This window comes from Mustela erminea, chromosome 7, assembly GCF_009829155.1.
Source record: "Mustela erminea isolate mMusErm1 chromosome 7, mMusErm1.Pri, whole genome shotgun sequence".
Taxonomy (NCBI): Eukaryota; Metazoa; Chordata; class Mammalia; order Carnivora; family Mustelidae; genus Mustela; species Mustela erminea.
The window spans coordinates 87,709,452-87,727,619 of record NC_045620.1 but is presented as its reverse complement, the minus strand read 5'-3'; the positions used below and the strand labels follow the sequence as shown (position 1 = coordinate 87,727,619).

Genomic DNA, 18,168 nt, shown 5'->3' with positions numbered 1-18,168 from the left:
AATGACTGAATTCAGTGCTTCTAATTACTGGGCTAAGTGCTATCACAAGGGTCTTCTGGCGAAGTCCAAAAGGATTAGGGAGAGGAAACACAAGGTCAGACTAACAACTAATTTGCCTAGGCACACAGCTTGTAAATTGGAGAGATGCGACTGGACCCCACAGCTGTGTTAATTCTAAAGTTCACATACTTTCTATCATACAACCATAGATTCTTTCCTGTGCACATCTTTCTGGCTGGAGTACTTGAACTTAGATCCTTTAGAATAGGGTTTCTAACTCCTTGGCTGCAACTCTTCAAGCCCTCATGAAACAATGTTGTGTATTAGGACCAAAATGTTTAAGAAGTAAAACAGAAGCGGAAGGGAAATACTTGAGCCATTTGCCCATGGCGAAGATAACTATCATTTTGTGACAAATTCGTATCAGTTAAATTTGTCTGGGCATGTATATGGTTGGTGTTTGTGTGCCCACACGATGCACACACAGGTACATACTGGGCTGAACTGTGCTTCCTGCTGGGGTCTCAGCGAGCCATGTGTGAAGGCCATTAGCTGAAGGGGCCTCTACAGGATGATGCCGAAAGGCTGGGAAATCCAGAGCCCTTCAAGTTGCTTGACACAAAGCTTTTGAGGCAGAAGCACCAATTTTAAGAATATCATCCTGAAGACTTCATGCTCTGGCCTTGTTTTCTGGTGGGTTATATTCAAATACAAAAAAGTCTGCTCTTGAATCTCTATCAACTCTTGCTCAAGTTCTTGTGGGTTAAACCTTGTCTTGCTAAGTGTCATGTTTCTCATCTCTTTTGGTGAAGTATTTACAAAAGCCTCTAAAAATATTTTAAAAGCTGGATGGGACTGCTGCTGTGTTCAGCCTGGTTTTTTGCATTAAATTATTTCAATCACCAGTTAAATGTTTTCCTTTAAGATTCCTTGGGATAAGCATTTATATTTCAGGATAAAACCAGGTGGGTTTCCTGGATGGATGCCTCTTTTCTTTCGCTATGCTTCTATTCTTCGCACATACTGGGAGTCCCAGTATTCGTCCTTGCAAATGAGCCCACCCACAGCGTTCTGTGTGCTAATTACTCAACTGCTTTGCACCCGAGGAGCAACGAGACTGGGTTGGAAGATTGTCTGCAGAAATTAAAGCTAAAGCTACACGCAGAGCAAAAGAGTAGAGCCCCTCTAGATGCGTCATACCACGAGAATCGGCAGGAAGTCAGGTTTTCTGGTGGCAGTGGGTCGTAGTTTGATACTTAAGCACAAAGGGACAATTCAGACAACCTGAGTTTGTATTCTGGGTCTGCAGCCTCAGGCAAGCTGGTTCAGCTCCTTAAGCCTCACCTTTCTCATCTTTAAAATGGACCACAATGTACCACCTACCCTATAGACTTGTTATAAAGGCCTACAATTAGATATTGGAGTTAGATACTCATCTCATAGAAAGTATTCATTAAATGTTATCTGTGATCATGGGAAAGTTGTTAAAATGATCATCTGGGAGGCTCTGCAGAAAGCAGAAAAAAATACAATACAGTGTAAGAATCCGATAATGTGAACTTTACCAGTCTTCCATTCTGTGCCTCCAACCTCTTCCTCCCTTTGCTCGGGCCACACTTCTCATTGCCCTCCAGCCTGCTATGGTCTGGCCTCTCTGGCAGTGTTTGGTAGCCATAACACTCCACCAAAGCTGCACCTGCTCAGGCCACCCATGGATCCCAAGTGCCAAATGCCTTGGTCATGGCTGGGCCTCATTTTACTCAATTCTGAGATCTGATGCACCGGGCCTCTCCCTTCTGCACACTTTCCCTTGGCCTCAGTGCCTCCAGCCTCTGCCTGCTCCTTCCTACTTCTTGGTTAAGGTCTTTTCAGCCTCCACCTTGCGCTCCCCTCAGCCCTCCTCCAGCCTCTCCCTCAGGCTGAGTGCTCCCCTTGGGAAGCACTCACCAAGTCTCTGGGGTCAGCTTCCATCTGTCTGCTCATGGCTCACAAATTCTACCTTCAGCTTAGTCCTCCCTTGAATTCTGGATCCAATTATCTACCAAATCTTAGTTGTAATGCAGATGTAGCACGGGGATCAAAGACTGAACCATCCCTTTCCCCAACCTGCTCTCCCCCTTTTGCATACCCTGCTTGGTTCCTGGCACCTTCGACATCTCCCCGGGCAAGCTGGACACTGGAGAATCATTGTCACGTCCTCTCCCTTGGCCAATTCTTCCTACTCAACTTCATGTCTTACGGACATTCCTTATGTCACAGCTCTCCTGTCACTGCTTTCTGTCCACCCTGTCCTATTGTCTCCATGGCTGCTGCCTTGGCCCAGGTTTCAGCACCTGTCACTCATCCTGTGAACAGTTTCCCGATTGGTCTTTTACCTCCAGGCTCTCAGGCCTCTCTTCTGTACGATTAATAACAGATTTCATTGCTCTCTCGAATGGATGCTTTACCGTTAATAAAATAAGCCAAGAAACATCAGTATGAATTTAGGTATGTTATCTAACCTCTCTGTGCCTTAGTTCCCCCCTCCTCTATAAATGGGAACAGTAGGAATTTCTACTTCTGAGGGTTGATGTGAGAAATCAAGGAGCGAGTACATGGAAAGCCTTCGGAATTGGACCTGACTTACAGTATGTGTCTCACCCAGGGGAGGGCTTTATTCGGGTGAGCTGCTGTCCTTTGGCTCTTCTGGCCAGGGTGAGACTAGTTAGTTAGTCCTAGTTGTACTCTCTGGGTTCTGAGTTCTAGCGGTCCCACAGATGAGCCTGAAGTCCCATCTCTGGGGCATAGGAAACAATCTGGGTAACTGATATTTCCAACACCTCATTCTGCTCCCACGGCAGGTAGTTTTCGAGTAAGTGCGAGAAGAGGATAAAAAATTACTCTCTGAGGTCAAGGAGAAGTCTGTAACAAAGGCTGTTGGAACCTTAATTTTTCTGAACATGGGCAGAAGCCTATCATTTCAAAACAGGAGTTAATGAGGTTATTAATAATAGCCCTTTGGGATGTGAAAAGCCTTGGGAGATTTAACCAACCAGTCACTGGGCTTTACCCAAAGTCTAGGGAGGAAGAGGCCTTTGAGTTGATTCTACTGTTTATCTCGGATTTGAGTGTCCATCCTACACAGGCCTGTCCATAGGATGCATTTCAAGACACTGATCCTGCCCCAGGAGAAACACCCAACGGCTGCTGGGAAGCTGAGACAGAGATTTTCCCATTACCCTCAGGCCCCCCTGTCGAAATATATGAGCTGACATTTAAATTTAACTTTCTCTCATAGGAAGTTGACATATTTTGACTACAAAATGAGAAATTTACCGAGTCCAGGCTCCCAAACTATACCTCAGGCTCAGACAACCTTTGAATCCACAAGGCAGGCAAACGGGAGCTCTATGTCAACTCTAGGTTTTGTTTCTTCCCAAACAATAAGGCAGGGCTGGGAATGTTTATGCGGCCATCATTCAAAGTATCCTGGTGCCTGAGGTTTGTGGCTGAGTTTCCTTTTCTCTCCTTTTTAAAGTTTTGGCCAGGCAACAGCTGTGTCTTCTCTTCTGGTTTGTCTGCCTGCGCTGCTGGGAAGTTAGTCAGACGTTGAGAATTTTGAGGGTAGCTCAACGATAGGGCTGTTATAGACTAACAGTAGGATTTTTACACCTTAAAATATATGGTAAATACTGTGACCCATGCTTCTCTTTAGATGAAATAAATGAATGGATAATGTTGGAAACACAGCGTCTCACGTGCACACACACACAGACGTACACTCACACATAGTCACACACAGGATACTTTTTGCTTTGCTCTTTTTGAGATTTGGTCATTGTTTAAAAAAAGCTTGCAGCTATTATAAAAAGTAGCCAGAGAGGGACAGAAAAAGTCAGTTCAACATCAGCGGCCTATCTGACAACACTTTGGGCTTTGGTGGGTCTCTCTGACATGCAGCTCCATCCAGCACAGTTTCATGGCTCAATGCTGCTTGATTCCAGGGTCAAGGTGCTTTAGGCCAGGGGTGAAGGCTGGCCTGACAGAAAATGAACAGAACAGAAGACCACCCCCTATCCCCCGCCAGCCTCTGTGAGTATTACGGGCTAACTCTGCCCCTTCACCATCTGGCTCTCTCGCAAAGAACAGCCAGCTGGTCTGCCTGGCCGTGCAGGGTCTGGCTTTTGTCCTTCGGCTGTCATTTCTGTCATTTCTAGTCATATGGAGGAACTACTGGAAAGGGAGAAAATGGTTTCTCTAAAGGCTCCAAGCCTTCCAGCAAACCTGAAAACAGTGCTGGTTTTAATCTGTTTGGAGGCCATCTATCTGGGTATTACTTAACTTGTCTGAAATGGTCAGTCCCAATTTAATGAGAAGCATGGGGTGCTGTCAATCCCGGGGAGGGGGGTGAAAACCGAGCAAAGGCAAATTAAGGCCAAATATCGGAAAATTTCCTGGTCATGAGCCTGGAATGAGGAAAGGGTGAAGTGTGGCTGCTGTGGTCAGTGCCCTAAATGAGACTGGGGAATGGTGGAGAGAAGCCCATTGTGGACTTCTTCTCGTGATGAGTCCCCACTCGGTTCCCTTAGCACAGGCACTCATCTGCTTCTCAGCTCCTCATACCTGTTCCACAAAATGCATGATAAAAGTGAGTCAAATGCGATACATTAAAAGATGTATACGATTCTGACTACTTCCATTGTGGGACTTTCATAAGAGTCTTCCCAGTGGCTCTTAAAAGTTTTGCATTAGGTGGGAGTATTGTCCCTATTGTAGTGGGGGCAGAGAGCTGACTGGTCATTCTCCATGAGCTGCCTGCCGCCACCCACTCTCTGCCTTTCTCTGCCTTCGTAGCTTTAAGCCCTAGAAGGCTGACCTCTGCAGATAATACCATCTGGTTTCCCTTTGGTTTGGCCAGTAGGTGGTACCAGAGGAGAAGATGGCAAGATGAGGGAGAGGTCGGGGCATTCGTTCCTTCTGTTTCCTCCCTGACCCCCTGCTTGCTTCAGTGGCTACATTCTTATAGGATAGGGATCTGCAAGCATTTTCTGCAAAGGGCCAAAGAGTAAATGTTTTAGGCTTTGTAGCTCAAGAGACAAACTCTGGGATATTATATAGGAACTTCCACAAACCATTTAAAAATAAGGAAAACCACTCTTAGTTTGTGGGCCATCTATAAACAGGTGGTAGGGAAGATTTAGATTGCTGATTCCCTCTCTCTGGCCACTGCTCCCAATGGGTATCCTCTTCTCCTTGCCACTGGTGCCCACGACACCATCTCCCCTCCTTGTCCCTTAGGCGCGGGGTGCAGCTCCCACTGTTGCTGGTCCCTGTGTGCCTGGCCATCGCCGTGAGTGACCTCAACCCTGCCCTCACCAAAAGTTCAACCCTCTCGAGGGTGCTTCTGTTTCCCACCAAGAAGATAAATCCAGTGAGAGGGCTCAGGAAGGGGAAGCGGAGTTTATGGAACTACATGGGCTAATGTTTTTCCCAAGGCCCAGTGAGGTCCACAGGCGCTGCAGCTAAGGTGGGGCTCATCACGGAGCATGAAACTTGTTCAGCAGTATGAACGTGGAAGTCATGGTGACAAGTCTGCTTGGAGACTTCTTCTGGAGAGATGGACAATTTCACTTTTGAAATCCTTTCTGGGCTTCTGTTCTGAAACCTCCTTGTTTCTAGCTTTCCCTCCACCAGCCGGCCCATAAACACATAAGATGACCTTTTTTTCTCTCCTCTCCTCAAAGAGATGGTGAAGAAAATGTCACCTTCTTCGTGTTGATGGTGCCAAAGTGATCTGTGAGCATCCTGGGAGGTAGCTAAACCAGTAGCATACTCCGGGGGTGGTTTCCTAGTTAATTCTAGATGTCAGCTCTTTAACAAGAGATGCTGGAGGCCCTCTGGTGGGCCAGGCACCATATTATCACCCACTAAAGATGAGGGAACCATAGCTGCTGTCTCCAGGAAGGTCTGGTCTGCTATGGAGAAGGCTCCAGCATGAGCAGGCACACCCCCGGGCTATTGCAGAGAGTGAGCTGAGCAGGCATTGGCTGGAGCCGCCCCACCAGGAGGAGGCAGTCACCGTTCCCAGGTTAGAGCAGGGCTGTTCTGCTGAAGGCCTGGGCCTGTCCACCAGCATCCCAGGTCTCTTCCATTTGGTTCTTTGGGGTTTCCTCAACACTCACACTCTCAACCACTTCACACGACTACAGCAATTGTGTCTGTGGTGAAAAGGAGCCATGAACTCTAATGTGGGCCTGCTTGCTGAGACTTTCGGCAAATCGCTGAGGTGTGGTCATGGTCTCTTGGCCAAGTGCCAAGGATCAAGCCCTCAGGGAGACAGCACCCCTTGGAAGCCTGGCTGGAACTGTCGGTTCCAGACAATTTCTTAACCGGGCTTGTTCAATCCCAGCTTGCTACCCCCACAGCCAAAAGTCGCTGATTTAGTAGATGTGGGTTGGGCCCGAGAATGTGCATTTCCAGTAAGTTCTTGCTGCTGCTGGTCCAGGGACCACACTGTGAGAACGAGCAGTTGAACACAGTGACCAATGAGGAGGCCCAAGAGCAGGGACTGTGGAGGGAAGAGTAATTGAGGCAACAAAGGGGTGTGCCTTAGGGAATCTGGATGCTAAAAAGGGGGCACAGGCTGGGGGGAAAGGAGTTTCACTGGATGAGAAAAAGTGAGCGAGGGGTGACGGCCTGTGTGTCTTTGAAAGTCGCTAAGACTTTAAGATACTCAGTCTTCAGGCCTGGGAATCTGTATTTTTAAAACGCTCAGGGTAACTCTGATACTCCCCCAGCTTTGAGAACCTCTGTCTGCTTAATATCTGGCATTACCCAGCACAAATACTCATTGAATTCATACTAATTCCAAGTGGGTGTTGGGCATGTTTTTAGCTTTCTAAATCTAGTCATTCTATATCCCTATTTATTTCATAAAACTCCGTCCTAAACCACCAGTTAGCAGAGGAGTAACAAGCTCTCCAGAAAAACTGGATTCTTCAAACAGAATTAATGTTCTTTCTAAATCCAAGATTACAGAAATGAAAACCTGGCTATGACCAAGTATGTTGTGTTAGTCACAAGGTACAGATTCCTAAAAACGACATAATAGAAAATTCCCTTTCTTGTTCATCTCAGAGACTCTGCTTGGCTCCTTCCTGTCTGCGCACGCATGCACGCCATTGCATGTCCTGCATGAGAAAATAATTAGAAGCAAACAGCTGTTAGGCAAGCAAGCTGCGTTTAGCCCACATCTTTCCAGAGTTCAAGCCATTGCCCTGAGGAGGCAGGGCAGGGGGTGGGGGTGGGGAGGGACTTATCTTAAAAAAGAATCTTCCTGCTTTAAACACAGCAATCCAAAATGCAAATACAGTGCTGTTAGCATGTAGCTGGCTTGGCTGAGAAGAGACAATTACCAATGACATTTCACTCCCTTGTTTAAAATGGTTATTTCTTTTGGTTTTGTAGGACAAGGGGTGCTCTAAGATTAGCAAATAATTTAGTGAATGATGAAGATTATTTTCGCTCTCACTGGAAGAGGGGTAAGGCCGTGTGGGTGTGTGTGATGCGAGCTGGCTCTCACACGGGGTCTTTCTTTCACTTGTGGCCTTGGACTTGGCCCAGTTTCTGTTTGCCCTACAGAAACAGAGGAAGAACAAGAGGAAGAGAAGAGAAGCCTTCAGGAAGCATTAGCTACCTTCTAGGGCTTATACTTCCTAAGAGGCCAAAGAGGTTTACTTTCTGGAGCTGTGCAGGGGAAGAGAGAGAGAGTGGGGAAAAAAAGGGGTTTTGTTCACAGCCAGGAAGAGTACTCGCTCTAGCTCCATGGCCAACACCTGAAAGGCTGCCAGGAGGCTTGGATAAAGGGGAATGGGCTTGTGTTATGGCAAGAGGACGAGAGGGAAGGCATCAAGGGGAATGCAGCCATTTTTGTTAGTGGAACTGCCCACCCATGAAGTCATGAGCTAGTAGAGAAATTTGTAGTCACCTTCTGGGGTTATGTCCCTAGTCCCTTGACTCCTAGTCCACTTGCGTTCCACTAGAGTGCCATGGTGATTTTAAAAAGCCTAGTCTCAACTTTGATACTGTCGAAATAGAACAAGTAAGTACCTGTACTTTTAAGTCCATGATTTTAGAACTGTGTTCCCTTGTGATACTCTGGAATTTGGTTGGCTATTTTATCATGTCAAGACTCTGATTCTGCCTATGCAAGTGTCTTAGCAGGAGTGACGATGATTTCTGAGTAAAGAGAGACACACCTTGATCGGGGAGTACCACTTCCGAGGGGAAGAGGGCCGCCGCATGTTGTTGTTGAGATTTCGAGGCTCAGGGAATTCATATTCCTGCTCCGGCATCTTGACTCTGGCATTCTTTGCCTTTTCCAACTTAGCACCTTCTTCTGTGGAACCTTTTTCTCCCCAACGAACCTAAGATAAATAACATATGATAAAATAAAATGACAAAATGAAGTATAATGTCCCTGGAGAACAGGCGTCGCACATACACAGGTGACATGCAGGGTGAGTGCGGCCCACTTCCCCCTCCAGGGAAGAGGAGGGTATGGAAAAAGGAGAAGAGGAAGGGTTGAAGGGGCAGAGAGAGCAAACTGGGCAGATGGATCTTTAGGGAAGGAACTGTCCATGCTGTGGGGACAGCATGTGCAAAGACCCCGCAGACCCAGGCAAGAACTTTGGATTTTATTCCAATGAGAGAGAAAACCACTGAGGGGTTTGAGCAGATGAGTGAAAACTACTCTGACTCAATGGTGGGCAAGACACGGGGTTGCGCCGTTAAAGGGGGGGATACCTGCCATCTCTCCATCTGATGCCCTATGTAATCCACATCCCCATCTGACCTCAAGTATGAGTTGTCACCAGTTTCCTCTGGTGGCTGACTGGCACACAGATGTGAGTACGGGAAACTCTGTTCTTACCTCCATCCTTTTAATGCCTCCAACGCCTCGCCCGCCATAGTAAGAGGCATCTACGGTAGGCCACTTTTTCTTGGGCAGACCGTCATCATCTTCTTCCTGCAGAAAAATTGTCATACATGAAGAAAGCAAAGCACAAGTGTTGTTTGTACATGTCCACTTTGGCAAAGTGGTTGGGAGGTAACTGCCTGGGTTAAACCCCAGAGTTCCTGGGGCCTTCCTTGGAGCAAGCCACTTTACTTCCTTAACTGTAAAGTTGGGGTAAAAGCAGAATGACCTGGTTAGGTGCTGGCACAATCCTGGGACTCATTCCCTTGTGCACCTCTACCCCTTCACGGGGTATTTCATCTAATTCCCTCTACATGTTGATGACTTGTGTGTTTATATCTTCATCCCCGACTCCTCTGAACCCAAATGTTTACTTGACACTGACGTTTCCTCTCAGGGGATAATAACCATCTCAAGAACACCACATCAAAGAGGAGCCTCCCCACATCCGTACTTTAAACTGCTCCTGCTCTAGTCTCTTCCACTGCCTGGAGCCTCTCTTGAATCCTCTCTTTCCCCCACCGTCCTTCCCCGAACTCATCTCAGTTTGCCCGCAACTTCTGTTGAGCTGACTTCTAAAAGATCCCAAATCTGTGATTTCTCCACCTTCACCTCCCTCCCACCCCACTGGTCCCAATTCCCCTACACTTTCTCCATCTAGGTTGCCTAACGGACATCCCTGCCGCACTCCTCGCCTACAGTCCATTCTGCACAGACCAACAGAAGAATCCCAACCCCGGCTCTGCCCTGCAAGCTGTGGCTTTAGCTCATCTCTTCCTTACCATGCCTTCTTCCTTACCATGCTGCCTCCCTGCACTCTAGCCTGCTTGCCCTCTCTCTGTCCTTCAAAGACTGAGCACATTCCTGTCTTGAGGCCTGTGCACTAGCTGTCCCCTTCCTTGCCCAGGAATGCTCTCCCACTGCTCTTCTCATGGCTGGCTCCTTCCTATCACTCCTGGAGAGGTCTTCCCTGGACATCCCTCGAAACTAGGCCCAGTCTCTTCATCCCATCAATCTGTTTCATTTTCCATAATGGGTCCCAACATGGCTTGACATTTATTTATGGTTGGTCTCTCCAGGCTGGAATGTAAGGGTTCCATGGAAGCTTCTGTTTATTGGTTACATTTACCATGCTTTTTGAATGGCACCTAGCATGTGGGAGGTGCCTAAGAATTATCTGTCGAATTTATAGACAAATGAGATGAAATGATTCAAATAAAACAGTTAACCCAGTGCCTGTAACTTAGCTCAGTGACCAGAAGTTAGCGCTTATTATATATTTTTTTAAGATGAAGGGAAAAACAAGAGGAACTTATAATATTATGGAGAAGGGAAGGATAATTAGCAAAACTGCTCCTTATCTTGGCCCCATAATTATTCCTGTTGAGGAGAGAAAAATATCACCATCTACAGCCATGGCTAGGTTACAGGGTGGTCGTGTAATTTCCCTCCTGAATGAAGAAAGGAGGCTGAAGAAGGAGTCTCTGCAAAGCAGGAGAATAAACCAAAGAGGCTGAAATTGTTCAGAACAAGCCTGCTTCCTCCATCCTGTGTTGGTTGTACCAGGGAATCAAGGACTTGGAGTGAAGTCCTAGGTGGAAAGGGTCATCCCATGCAGGAGGCAAGGAACCGAGCAATGACAAGTCATCAGCAGGACAGAGATCCAGAGATAATAACAAAACAAAGCAATAACATACGAATGCATTAAGACTCTCTGGGTGACTTGCTTTGATTGGGATGGGTAGACTTCTTTTTAAAAAAAATTTTAAAATTTTATAGATCGTAAAGGACATGATCACAGCAGACCAGGGGGATCTGCAACATATTGGCAGCTGATACTTGGGTTGGTCCCTCTGTCTTTTTAAAACAGATCTGTCCTCCTTCACTGTGGGGCTATGAGCCCTGAACGCCGAGTGGATTCTGTTACCCTTGGATTCTAGGTCTTGAACAGAGCCCTGGTGCCCAGGAGTGGTCAATAAGCAGGTACTGTGTTCGTGATAACCACAGCTGAATGTATGAAGCCCTTCCCACATATGTGCCAGTCAGTCTTCCAAGTGCTTTACACACATCCACCTTTTAATCTCACAGCAGGCAGCATGGTTCGTTTTACAGAGAAGGAATAGAGCAATTCAGTGACTTGGGTCACCCTGCTCATGGGGGCAGAGCTGCCTTCGAGCCCAGGAAACCTCACTCTCATTTCTTTCTCAGTGTTGGCAACATTCTGGGTTTTGTCCTTTGAATTTTGCTTTTCCAGTCATTTGATGGTATCAAATAAATGCTACTTTTCTACTCCCCCCTCCCCTCCTTGGCCCTGCTCATTTGGAGGCTTTATGACTGTAAGATAGGATAAAATAATAAAGTCAAAGAGCCCCAAATATCAGCTCACAGTGAGAATTTCAGAAGGCATAGGATGTCAAAGCAAAAACCTTAGATATCTTACACATACAGTTAAACTATCCCTGGAGGTGGGTGTTTGTGTGTCATATATGAAATGTGGCTTCACGGATGGTCTTGCGCAGTTTTCCAAAGGAGAGAAATGAAGTTACGTCACTCAGAACTGAATATGACAGCACCAAGACATAAGAAACTCCAAGACTAAAGCCGATTTATTCAATAGGGAACTGAAATGGTCTTAGGGGTCTCCTAATTTTTTTTTAAAGAACTGGAGTTCAAACACTAGAGACCATTTACTGGAGCCTATTCATTGCACAGTCAGATCCAGGGAAATGAAGGGATCAGTGAGCTGATGCTCTGGTCCTGTTCCCTGATGTCTTGTCCTGGGAGTTTCCCCCTACATTCCCCCGGAGCTGCCCTTCCTTATGTCGTTGGTCCCGCCTTGGACCTGCTACAGCTCTGGGCTCTACTCTGCTGCGCATGCGCGGTAGGGGCTAGCCGTCCCACAACAGGAAATGCCAGGACTTCAATCTGCTCCGCCAAGCCCGCCGTGTAATCCCCTGACCCGAGCTTGCCTGCCAAACTCAAACAACAAGAGCAAAGACAACACAAAGGCCCAGGGTTCGACGGACAGGAGAGTCAGAATTTCCCTGCAGTTACCGTGGCTTTGTTTACACATTCCAGAGACGGGAGGGTTTTGCAATCTTCAGAAGAGAAGGGACTCTTTGATGTGTCTTTTCATTTGGCCCGAAACTGATGGAGTAAAATCACAGTCCCCAGCAATGCCACCAAGAACATAGGCAGCACTTGAAGCGAATCTCTAGATCGAATTAAGTAGAAAGTCTCTCTTGGGGAGCCCCCATCACACTGCCCTTCAAGGACGTGGGGGGTGGGGATGTTGAGGAAGAACTCGCTGGACACAGATCCTCTGCGATTATTAAAGGACAGACTGGAGAAGCCACATTGCTTTGCATGAGCAAAGTAGTGGGGATGGGGGGCTTGTGGGCAGTCAGCATTGGATGGTGGCTGTGAGAGTGGAGAAATGAGCAGACTGCCTGGGCCACCCTGAGCAGAGGGCCTCAGGCACCTCCTAGGAGCAGGAATGGCAAGGATGGTGGCCTGTGCTGGAACTCACCCCTGTCCTTTGAAACCTTTTCAAGTCCCTATGCAGATGCCTTAGGTTTGGGTGGGGGGAGGTGGGGTCGTGGAGCGTAGGAATCAGGTTTGCAAGATGGTGCTTGGCAGATGAAGAAGATGAGATACGCTGGAGCAAGAAGGAGGAGTCAGTGGTGTCTGGAGAAACCACAGAGATTAGGGAGGGATGCTGGTTTCCCATCAGGGGAAGTTATGTTTAAATCTTAAAGGATGTGGTGGCCCCAGACATCTAGTTGGCTGATGCGTGGGTAAAATGAGTGGCAGCACGTTACTCAGATGGCAGACATCCCTTCTGAGGCTCAGGTCCTCAGGCAGCCTTGCTCCAGGGAGAGAGAGCTCCAGAACCCTGAGCCTGAAACACATAAGCTCAGTTTGCCCATAACTGGGTTAGTCCCATGCCGCCCTCAGACACTGAATTTCACTATTTTCTAATCATGCCAGGCTTCTGGACAACTCCACGCTTCAACATTCTTGGCTCCGTGTGTTCAGAGCATCCTTCTTCTACTGCTTCTACACCTCTTTTAGAATATGGCTGGAATATGGGCTATTCTGTGAAGAACTCCCTGATCCCCCACAGAATTCAAGGCTTTATCCTGGGCCAGATTAGGCTGCTCGTCCCCAAGTCACTGTGCTGCAGGCAACACCTGCAACTATCTATGCAAAGGGGAACGTACCTGAAGCAGAATAGAGCCCAAGGAAACAGTTCCATGTGACAGTTCATTGAACTTGTCCTTCATTTACTCACTCCAGCAACTGGAGCTGAGCTCCCACAGCTTGCCAGCACAGTGTTATATTTTGAGAAAAATAAAGAGAGTGAAAAGAGTAAATCTGCCACGAAGATCATCTACATTTATAGAAGAGTATGTTTTGTGAGGGTGACGACATGAGTAAAGGACCAAGGCCACTGAAACTCCCAGGCACATGAGGCTCTGGAGGGCAGAACCCAGAGCAGAACTGGCTGGCCTGTCTCATCTGAGGTCTTTGAGGATAAGCCAGAGAGGTCACCCTCAAGGTCAGCCTTGGAGATGAATTCTTAGGAGTGAACTGGCAAGTCAGAAAAATCCAACAACACTTCTCTTTGTAAATACCAAAAATCCCAGCTGACCAAAGATTTCCCCATTCTGAGTTGCATTTCACATGTTAGGAGCCCATATCATATCTGTTTACATGCAAACACAATGATTAAGGACAGCACCATGATTGTCCTGTATTCTTCAATGAAGAATAGTGTATTTCCTTTTTTAGTATCATTGTTCCTTTTTTAAACGGTTGAAATAGAGAATACTGAATTCTGGGCCTGTTCTAATACTAATGCTTGAGGCGTGTGTGTGTGTGTGTGTGTGTGTGAGACAGTGTGTTTGGAATGTCCACTGAAAAGAAGATGCCTGGCGGTTGTTTGGCTCTTTACCTTTCCAGAGTAGGGGGCAACTCTGACTTTCTTTAGAGACATAGCTGGTTTGGTCCTAGACAACTTGTCTGGTCCTAGACAAGTTATATGATTTTCCCATAACTCGGTTTTCCCATTTAAAAAAAGTTCTTGCCACAGAGAAATTGTTAGGATGAATGAGCATGATAATGAACCTGGACATAAGTTCATTACTCAAAGCCAGGTGCTTATTGTTAATTGTATGCCCACCCATGTCAGTGCCTTTAGCATGCAGCTCTCTTCCTTCCAAAAAAACACAGTCATAAAATCCGTGGCAGGTGACTTAGAACTAAACCATCAGATGAAGTACATTACTGGATTCCCCCTTAAACTGCCATTCATTTGGAGAAACTAGAGGCTTTGTGAGGAACCCTCACTCTGCTGCCAATTAGAAAAGACTCTCAACCCAGAAAATACCCCTCTTCGTTGTTGAAACTGAGCTTTCTTGCTTTTACCGAGGTCTCAAGAAAAGTAATTTTTCTTTGTCTTCTCTTTATACAGAAGGATCACTGTTGGTTGCTGGAATCTCAAAAAGTCATGCTTTTTTATATTATGTATTTCAATATTCCTTATTAAAAAGGACCACTGAGAGCTCACTATAAAGTTGTGTTCATTCTAAGTTTAGCTATTTACATAGTAGATATGTCTCCCTTAGGATATGATGCTTATAGAACTGATGAAAGTTTGGATAATTAATGTTGAACTTGTTCACATATATGGCAGAGTGTTTGACTTTATAGAGCCATTAATTGAGTGTTAGACAATGTGTTAAGTTCTTTGGGGATAAGTCCAAGATTCGTGTGATATAGGTCCTGACCTTCAAGTAGCTAATGATCTGATGCTAACACTGATGCAAAAGAAAAGGTCAGTAAAATAACCCTGTAATGCGGAGAAGGGAGAAATGAAAAATTAGTCCTGATGGGAGGGATTCCAGTGTGTTTTGTGGAGATAGTAGCATGTGAGCTGTGGGACTGGTGGGATTTGAATGCAAGAAACTGGAGTGGAGAAGGTTCTAGAAGTCTAGATTCAGACTGTGATTTTCAGGGCACTGTGTAAGACCCTTTGTAGGGCTAAATTACATTATCTGTTCCTGTGGGATTTCTTTATTTTTTTCTCTGCTGAAACATTAGGAAGGAGATTCAGGCTGCTTAACTCATGAGGCCAGGGAATTATGAAGACCAACATACATGCTGAGTGAGCAGCGCAGCCTGTAGCTTGCCCCAGCCAGCCTGGAAACTCCTTCAGGTCCAACACAGACCCCTAGATCTCAAGGATCCCAAGGTTGTCCTTCTCTTTCAGAAATCCAGTCGGCCTTCTTCAGTTGGAAGTATGACTTCTCTGGAAATAGTGCATGAAACTAGGTGGTGGTGGGTAAATCACTCCCCATAGTCTGGTACCTAAGTCCCCTGTTGTATTTTGACCACAGTGGCTGCCAGGTCACCTTCCAAAGGCAAATGCAGAGTCAGCACCAGAAGAAAGGGCAACAGTTCCTCTAACTGAACAAAATGAAGGGAGGGAACATTCTTCACCCCAGGGCAAACAGAGCAACTTCTTCAAGCGAAAGATTCTTGCCCTATTTTCCTTTGGGAGTATGAGACAGCTGCACACAAGGGAAACCCAGCCAAACTGGAACCCGTGGAACTCGCCACGGTGCTTTCTCTTGAAGGATTAAGAAAAGGCTTTTGTGGATGTAAAGAGGGTATTTTTCCTTCCTCCTTTTTGCAAAGCAATGTAATTTCCTCCCTTGATTTCTGGGCAGAAAGTCTGCATTCCAACAATATGTGCTTTAATTGATTACAGCTATTAAATCCCTTGGCTTATGAGCATATGGTTCAGGGTATAACAGACCCATGGAATGTTAAATTCAATCATTCTTCTCTCCATGTGCAGGAAACTTGACAAAGGCATTGGGAAGAGGAAGGGTGAGGGGATTGTGCCCATTTTGGACACAATAGACTTAAGGGGTTGAGGGCAATGAACTTGAATCCTCACCCCTATATCTTTTGACTCCACTAAATTTTCAGACCTGTAGCTGGCTTCTAAATTGGTGAGTGATGCATCCAAGGAGGCCTGTTGCTTTGGGCATGATCAGAGGATGAGAAAAGCTCCTGGCTGGATGCCCCTGCCCAGGGATGCTCCTTCTCACGGCTAGCCTTTAATGCCTCCACCAGATTTTACCCCAGGCCATGCTTGCACCAGAACGGCCTAGTGACCAATTTATGGAGGAATCTAAGATGTTTTCTATTCCTTTAAATGATGAGGATTTGAGAGCAAGGTCAGGATATTAGCATATCCGTTCCCAACCCTCACATATTTGTATCACTGCCTGGCAAATCTTTAGGTGACATTATTTTCAATGAAAGCAAAATGAAATACTTAAGCATCAGGCTGTTCCTAGAATCACTAACTATTGGGAGAATGTAACAAATTTGCCCTGATCTACATATAGGAAGCATATCTCTCTGCAGGGAAGAGAGAAACCCACAGGGTCTGTGTCAGAGGAGAAAATTGTATGGATAAAAGTATCTGTGTTTGCATTTCAGATTTTATCTTTGCAGGGAGAAAACCCTCCCAAACCATTCTGTCTGTGCGGGCCAGTTCCATTCAGTTCCTGTTTGTCCTCGATTTGCAAAGGATCCAAGACTTCCTCCCCACTCCCTGGGCCTGATTTAGCTCTACTTTGCAGGGGTCTGAGTCCCGGGCCAGCCCAGCCAGCTCTCTGTCCCACCTTACCACCCTCTCCATCCGGTTGCTCCCTGCTCTGGTCACTTACCTCACTCTCTTCCGCAGGGGGTGGAGGGACCTCCTTGATAATCTGAAAAGGATAAAAAAGAAAAAGAAAAAGTCAGTGGAACGCTCTGGCTACCTGCTTTACAAGAGGCCTGTTCTCCAGAAGGGCCTTGGTGGTATGGCATTAATTACCACCGTGACGGGCCAATGTAAAAAAGGCTGGGTCAATGCCATGATTTTGACCCAGAGATGAGGGCCTCGACTGAAGAGGTACAAAGATTTACATTACAATATTCTAAGATTTTATTCTGCAACATCCCTCTCATAGGGCTGAAGAAGAGAGGTGTGTGGACACTCTGGGCAGGGAAAGCAATCCGGAACCCCTTCTAGCCAACGAGAGGATAACTGACACGCGGGAGGACAGTTGAGGGACAGTGAGCAGTTCCTCCTCCTGCTTGTCTCCAGCTGGCACGCCTCATGTGCAAAAGGAATGCCCTTGCAGTTAATGAGATTTAGAGTCTTTTATAAAGCATCGTGGCCATTACCCACTGTGACTGACCCCACCATGTCCCTTGGAGGCTCCCTCCTCTCACCCCAGGCTTATTAGAATTTTGGGTCCCTACATTCAGTCTCTTCCTTAGAGAATTCTGCTTATACAAAAGTCATTTTATATATATCTCTTGATGTCCTGGGCTGGCCTGGGCCACTTTGACCTTGGGAGCTCAGATCCTGTCCAGAGGACCAACAGATGCTTACTCTTCCAGTTGGGGTGCTCACCTGGCTGCTGACCTGGGGGCCTGTTAGGCATCAAGGTCTTCCTCATCTCTCCCTCTTGAGCACATGTCTCCTTTGATTGGATGACTTGGGGGCCTCCTCGGGGTTCTGACCCCACTGCTGTCACCCACACTACCATTATCTGTAAGATCATCTCTCTGTGTTGAGACATGCTACCGACTTGAGGTTGTATTAACACCGGCCAGGGAACAGAAACTCCAGCCAGCTAAAAGGATGTATTCAATTAATTAAGAGGCAGAGGTTAAGGCCTCTGGGGCTTTCAAGCTGTCATTTCATCTGCCCCCACTTCCTGGCCACTGTGGGAAGCCTGCTGAAGGTCTTTGGAAAGCATAAAGCCATGACTTTGCTCACCCACTCAACACTGGCTCTGAATTCCTTAAGGAAATCTCTGGGGAAGGCCACTGCTGTCCAATGCTGACTTCCCATCATGCCAGAGGTGGGGATGATTTTAAAACAGGAAATGGCCAGAAACTGGAGGGAGAGGTCAGGAGTTAGGGACAGCAATCTGGTAGGCAGCTTTTCTCTTAAGGCAGGGTTGGGAGGGAAGTTAGGGAGAGCAGGATATCGAGGAAACAGACAGATGTTGGCAGAGGTGCTAAGGGCGTATGCACGGCAAGGATGCTGGATATACAGAGGTTCCATGCAAAACAACTGGGCTCTTGTCTTCGCAGTGCTGCTAGCTTCCTCCCTCACTGCATAGAAGCATAGCATC

The 18,168-nt window shown here is 46.7% G+C and overlaps 1 protein-coding gene across 2 annotated transcripts in view; it reads right to left on the bottom strand.

Moving 5' to 3' along the window:
- Positions 1-18,168, bottom strand: part of ANTXR1 (ANTXR cell adhesion molecule 1) — a 219,774-nt gene that overhangs the window by 50,426 nt on the left and 151,180 nt on the right. For both annotated transcript variants that reach the window (XM_032352316.1, XM_032352315.1), the window contains exons 14-16: positions 16,705-16,746; positions 8,912-9,007; positions 8,238-8,405 (exon numbers count right to left, since the gene is read on the bottom strand). In XM_032352316.1, the coding sequence (XP_032208207.1) occupies positions 8,238-8,405; positions 8,912-9,007; positions 16,705-16,746 (306 nt within the window). The remainder of the gene's footprint in view (positions 1-8,237; positions 8,406-8,911; positions 9,008-16,704; positions 16,747-18,168) is intronic.